This window comes from Callionymus lyra, chromosome 18, assembly GCF_982586985.1.
Source record: "Callionymus lyra chromosome 18, fCalLyr1.hap1.1, whole genome shotgun sequence".
In the NCBI taxonomy this organism is placed as follows: Eukaryota; Metazoa; Chordata; class Actinopteri; order Syngnathiformes; family Callionymidae; genus Callionymus; species Callionymus lyra.
In genome coordinates, this window is record NC_141835.1 from 21,594,145 (window position 1) to 21,600,830 (window position 6,686).

A 6,686-nucleotide genomic window follows, 5' to 3' on the forward strand; every position below is an offset into this window, starting at 1 on the left:
TACAGTACAGTCTACATCACCCGTAATCCAAATTTAAATAGCCACTAAGCATAGATTAAATTAATCCTGAATTATTTTTTTTTATTATTAATATAATTTTACTGTTGAGCATATTCACTGTAATTCAACATTCCACCAGCAAGTGGCAGTAAATCGGCCGGTGTGGAATCACATCCAGCCAATCAAATGGGCGAAGAGGGGGGAGTTTCCGGTTTCTTGAATGACAACATAAACTAATGAAAGACGAAGAGGAGAAACGATCCTCTCTTTATTAATGTAATCGTATCTGGTGTTTGTTCGTGGCCTGTAAGTTTCTCGTCGCTATTATATTTGCCAGTCAAACATTGGAAGCTGATTGTAGTGACCGCGGACTGCGGTTTAGGGTCACACAGAAGGCCGTGAGTGTAGCTTAAGCTAACAGCGGTTGTTTGCTACATTTAACTAACTAACTGACATTGATGTTTGTTTAACTTGAAGGATAGCGTCAGACGTTGCGCTTGAGTTTCTCACATCTTGTTTCTTCCATCTCTGGGATTCATCAGATTCAAAACGTAACAAGCCCTTCGTTATGTGGTTTCATGTTGTTCTTTTGTTTTTTTGTAATGTAATGTATGTACAACAGGATATATTTAATTGTTTGGTTAAGCAGTTTGAGATATAGCCATTCAATATGTTAAATATATTTTCTGGATAATGTTTTTTAATAATGTATTAAGCTATAAAACTAGACAGATATCGTTATCTTCCTATGTTAGTCTTGCACGTTTCTATCGCAAACTTGTTTAATGCTGAGCCAAGGAGGTCTCAGGTTTGAATCCAGTTTGAGTCAAAACTGTCCTTTCTCTACGTTTCCTACACTTTCACACATTGGTTAACTGGTGATTGAATTGTAGTCCTACATGCCTTTGTGTTGGTTTATATTTGCCCTGTCATGTGTGTCGTCAGAAGTAGGCTAAACGTGACTTTGACTTTTTAAACTTCTTAGTTGGCTTAATTCTTCTTAAAACGTTTTTTTTCCCCTCAACAGATGCGTTAACTCATTTTCTGACTCCCATCCAAGACTCGACTGTGGGATTATAGAGGCATCTGCTCCTTATTTGATTTGTGTGCCACTCCCCAGTGCAGGAGGCTGAGCTGTCACTATGGAAACAGACACCGTAAGCATGCTTCTTGTCATCTGTTTTTATTTCCAGCGCTCTAATACTTAACACAGCCACGCATTGATCAGGATAACAGTTTGACTCTGGTCCTTGAGCTTGATATTTTTTGTACAGAGATGGCTTTTATGGACTGGTATATTTTTCTCCAGGAAATTATTCCTATCTGGCAGAACAAGCCCCATGGCGCCGCCCGGAGCATGGTTAGGAGAATAGGTTCTACACTTCCGCTTAAACCCCCACAAAGGGCTTGTTTTCAGGTATGTGCCTCTATGCTGTTCTTCTTTACTCTTATTCATAAAGTACAAAACGGACTCTTTTTATTCAGGAGTTACCCGGTATGCCTTCTCTTCGGCCTATGGATGGCCCCTTGGTTCCCACCTTAGCAGATATAGCTTGGATCGTTGCAGATGAAGAAGAGACGTATGCTAGAGTCCGGTAAGAAGATCATTTTTTTCAACGGTTAAAAACTAACATCAATATAATGTTTCTTGATACAAACCTTTCTTTTCATCCATCCTACAGAAGTGACACTCGCCCCTTCAAACACGAGTGGCGACCCACTCCATTATTGGTGCTGCATAGGAATTCCTCTGTGCCAAACTTTCGCAGGGAGGGAAAAAGAGTAGAGGGTCTGAGAAAGCCTGGTGTCACTGCACTGAACCGCACCACCGCATTACAGGATGAGCTGAGCAAACTCCGTGCACAAATAGCAAAAATTGTTGCCAGTGATGCAGGTAGGTCACAAACCAAACATTTCTTCTTAATAAAATAGTCTGATGTTGTCCCTCTTAACCCGGTTTGTGCTGCTTCTCCTACCAGCCCGTAATTCTCTGACCCAAATGACCCAAATCTCCTAAAGCTGTTTGTTGGTTTAATTGTTGGCATCAGTTTTTAGGTCAGCGACTTAAGATTTGTTAACTGTTCACTTGGGCTCTAGTGTTAGCTGCTCAGATGTTGTTATGGCTTTCTGAAAATATAACAAATTTGCCAAAATATTTTTTTATCTTGTCAGTTTCAGTAAATCTGAGTTTTTAAACAATTATAGACATGCAGAGAGAAAAACATTTCCTTTTATTTCTCCAACTTTTTCTATTTTACTGAACATAATCTTTATACTTGCATTTATTTTTTATTAATATTGATCATTTAATGTTAATTTTACATAAAGCTTTTATCTGTCGTTAATGTGATCATTACGGTATCATGTGAATTAATTATCTTCATTTATCAGTCATTCATATTTCTCTAGCGTATTCTTGAATTTTTAGTGTCAAATACAGCACATGTTCTTGAGTTTTAGGTTTAGTGGAGTCTATTTAGTAGAGTCTATTTTCTTATGTTTTTTTCTCCATACTCTTGTATCCTCAATTCCTCCACAAATACAAGGTTATATAAGAATTTTATGTGGGGAATTCGAGAAAATGTTCGGTGTGACGGTAATATTATCAAATTATAAACCTGTTATTAATGTAGCTTTTACTTCATGTGTAGAGTTGATTGTGTGTGATTTATTTCTGCTTTTACATTCTAATAAATGTTTGAAGAGAGATTTGCTACTTAAGCTCTGTAAAATTATACCGAGTTAAAAATCTTAATGCTTTACTGCAATTGTTGTTCAAAGCTATCGTGTCCTTTCAGGCTCGAACCCATTGACTCCAGACCTGCTGTCTCCCGATGACACCAGCATGAGCTTCTCAATGGCACCATTCGAGACGGCTCCCTACCAACCTGCTGCCACAGCCGCCGCCTCTTTCGTCATCAGCGACGTCACAGAGGAGGAAGAAGAAGACGAGGAGGACGAGGAGGATAAAGACGTGGTCTCCATCGTCTCCGAGCTGGTGCCGGACCCTTTGCCACCTGTGTCGATGACTGCCTCTGCAACCTTTGACCTGGACAGGCCCAGTATGGACTATCGTGAGGCGGAGGAGGACACTGTGTCTCTGTCAAAGTCCACCAGCTTTGCAGATGTGATGGACATCCTAAAGGACATGAATCGCATGAAGATGAGCAAAGACAGGTTTGTGAATTGCCGCCATGAATATCATTGATGAGTTGAATCACCTTTTTAGACAAACAAATATTAGTGAAGAGTAAGAAAGTGATGGTTTAATTTGAGGAGCTGGATTGTTTTTTTGTTTTGAAGCAGGTACAACAGAGGCTGCACATCGCTGAGAGAAGAGGACTCTGCTTCTCTGATTTCTGAAGCTTTGAGGAAAAAGTTTGTCCTGAGTGAAGAAGACACAGCTAGTGTAAAACGGAAATAGCAAACAGAAGTTTGTCAAGACGACCTCATCCCTGCTCATAGTAAGTCACCACAAAAAGTTTTAAGTCATTGCTACAATTTTACAATTTCCTTAACCTTTTACAGTTTCTTTTAATGCAGGATGCTATCAAATATTTTTGTTTAGAAGATAATTACAACAAACAAACATAAAATTGATACGAGACGAGTATAGAAGAATCATAATTTAAAAGTCAAGAAAGACCTAACTGTGGATTCATGTGTGGAATTATTTTGTCAGAGTAGAGATTTACTTCTGGTTCTCTGAAAAATAAAAACAATATTTAGACACATTTCTCTTAAAGAAGTTGCCATCAGTAGTTTCCCTTTAAAATGCATTTTTTAACTATTTTTGTTTATATTTCACAATTAAGATTCACTAGATTAATTTTAACTGTATTGCCACACATGCTTTTTTTCTGATTAAGTTTTGATCCAAACACACTTTATACTTTTGATCACAACCTTCTTATTGTTTTTATAAACCTTAAGGTAGAACAAACTAAATAATTTATTTCCCCTTTCTGTATATTTAATGGTTGATATCTTAAAAAAAATAGACTTTACTGTATATTTGGAGACTATTTTGTGTTAACTGTGAGGATATAATTCCATTGTATCAATTTTAATGTAATGTACGGTAAGTTTCTTTTCTGATATGTACCATTCTTTATGTTCAACAGACGGACAAATGGTCATTGAAGAGCAGAACAAAGACGTGCTGCTGTTGTAGAACAGGAGCTAAGACCTGAGTGTGATGTTCATTATAATGTGGACTTGATCTGAGAATTGTGCGTTTGAAGTCTGCCACTTTGAGCCCTGAAACTGAAGATTGCTGTTTTTTCAGTTTGACTGACAAAGTTTATCTTGTTATTGAAGTGACATTTTTTGACACGATTATGTTTGAAAAATATGGTGGAATATGGTCTTTTGTGAGTTTGGCATATTTTTGCTGAGGCCTTATCCTGAGATCTGACCTAATGCCTGGTATTAGTCCTTTTTAAATATGTTTTTCACCCAACTTATTATCATAGCTTGTTTTTTTGTTTGCCCTAAATGTGCCATTTATTCAAAACCTTCTCCCTCAACATGTCTCCATCATGTTAACTATCATGTTTGACTGTTGCATGTGTGCAGTTTGTCACAGAGTCCGAGTATGCCAATGATACCTCCACTTTTAAAACTCCACCCTTTTTATATATCTTTATGGTTCTCCCTCTTTTCTCTTTGTGCGATTGTTGGATTTTCTTCTATTGTTTTCCTTTTATTCATGTGGTTATAGAAGCTTCACACAGAACTGCAGGCTTGTTGCTCTTCATAATTTGTTTAAAATAGTATGAACCTATTTTTCACCATTGTGTTTTTGTGTGTTGACCTCTATGTAATGACTTGTAAATAAAGATGGGCTGACGTTTTAAAACGACATCTGTTAATGTCATTTAGAAACTGCAGTTTTCCAACCGATCACTAGATGTCATGAGACATTCTTTCGGCAGAGTAGATATTAATTCTTGTTCTATAAAACACTTTATGAAACACAGGTTTATAACATTTAGAAGCTGAAGTTTCCTAAGGACTTCTATCTTGAAAGTTAAATGAATTTTCTCAAATGTCTTTGTTATATACTTATAAAGACAGTGTTGGTTATGCAGCACAGCAGGATTTTCCACTTATTTTCTCTCACTGCTCTTATTGATTTTTTTTGTGGTAGAGTATTTAATAATTGCATTGCATTTGGGGGATTCTATGACCTTTGTTGGCAGTTTGTAGAATATAATTAACGCTGGTTTAAATATCTAATTTACTGCTGCAATGAAACCTTATCTAAATAATAAATGTACTGCAACACAGTACAACCAGAGCAGCCTTTTTCAATGTATCATTCATAGTTAGTTATACTATTAAGTAAAGACAAGGTTTGCAGTGAGTTATGGGATGTTGGAACTTATTATTACTTTCAGTTTTATATACAAAAATCTAAACAATGTTATATTTAATCTATAGTCATTTATATCTAGTGGTGTACCTCAATATACAGCGTGTTACACAAGACAGGTTGCTCAAATGTATATTCCACTGATCCATATTTCTTGACCACTGTCCTTCCGTCCTCGTCTCACCATCACTCTCTGAAGAGCTTGATCGTTTATAATTTCAGGGATTATCGTTAACCCACATTCGATTCTATTTCCTCTTCAATCCCAGGGTGAAAGTGCCCCTTTGTGATTCACAGTCTATTTTCACCAGAGTCCTTGAACTACTTCTTGAGCGACAGACCTCCAGCCTGTTTGGGGACTTTTGTTATAATTATGAATCCTTTCCAGTTTCTCAATTATATACCAGTTTCCTTCTTTTCTTTATGATCATAACTTCACAGTGACGAATAGAAAAAAAACAATCACATATTATAATAGTATTGTGTTCATCCTGTGGTGAGGTAACCATTGTCCAACAACAGTTTTTCAATTAATTGTTCATACTTCCTCACTGAATTAATACTTGTATCACTGCAGTGAGCATTTTTTATATTATTTAAAAAGATATATTTTTGGATTTGTAAAACATATTTAATGCAGACATAACTTGATATTACCCATATATTTTATCATAGAGCAGGTGGACTCAACTTTACCAATCCATATCGGACAAGATGCTCTCAATTTGAGTTATAATACATACATTTATCTCGATACATTTAATGTTTTCTTGTCATTAAAATGTCTTTGATTTGTAACGATGCATTTTTAAGGTTTGTGATTTGATTGGAGATTAAAAGAATGTTGATTTGATATTCAAAATATGTAACAATAACTGCATCCAGCACTGTTAGCACAAGCTAAGCTAGCAGGTTTGAGATGTCCTTCATTTAACATTAAAGTAGAAACAAACAAAAAATACATATGTGTTACAGGGTTGTCCTGTTTTTTTAATTTAAAATATTAAAAGATTATCAAGTAGCTATGGTCTGATGAAGCTTCATGAAGCAGTGTCATGTTGTTTAGAGGTCAGTAGGTGGCGCCATCCGTTTTAAAATGATATGATGTTTCATTGGATAAGAAAGGGCTCTGAAAATAATAACACTGCTTCGTGAAGCTTTATCAGACCATAAATATTATCAGGCGCATCATTTTGATAACATTTTGGTCAAAAAGAATGTAAATGTAAAAAGGAACTTAGTGAGAACTTTCCTTACACAAGGAAATTCAGCATTTCCTTTGTGAAAATTAACATCTCAAAAATTCATT

At 36.0% G+C, this 6,686-nt stretch overlaps 1 protein-coding gene across 3 annotated transcripts; it reads left to right on the forward strand.

Moving 5' to 3' along the window:
* The first annotated feature begins 189 nt into the window (after positions 1-189).
* On the forward strand, positions 190-4,905 carry mtfr1l (mitochondrial fission regulator 1-like). Of its 3 annotated transcripts, none has more exons than XM_087779590.1 (8): positions 190-306; positions 1,028-1,157; positions 1,310-1,417; positions 1,486-1,595; positions 1,683-1,894; positions 2,799-3,177; positions 3,304-3,464; positions 4,125-4,905. In XM_087779590.1, the coding sequence occupies exons 2-7, from the start codon at positions 1,143-1,145 to the stop codon at positions 3,422-3,424; spliced, it is 945 nt and encodes a 314-aa protein (XP_087635716.1). In that variant the 5' UTR covers positions 190-306; positions 1,028-1,142; the 3' UTR covers positions 3,425-3,464; positions 4,125-4,905. The 3 variants fall into 3 exon arrangements, with proteins under 3 accessions (XP_087635716.1, XP_087635717.1, XP_087635715.1); XM_087779591.1 differs by having other exon boundaries at positions 3,307-3,464; XM_087779589.1 differs by lacking the exons at positions 190-306; positions 1,028-1,157 and having other exon boundaries at positions 1,277-1,417.
* The last annotated feature ends 1,781 nt before the right edge of the window (positions 4,906-6,686 follow it).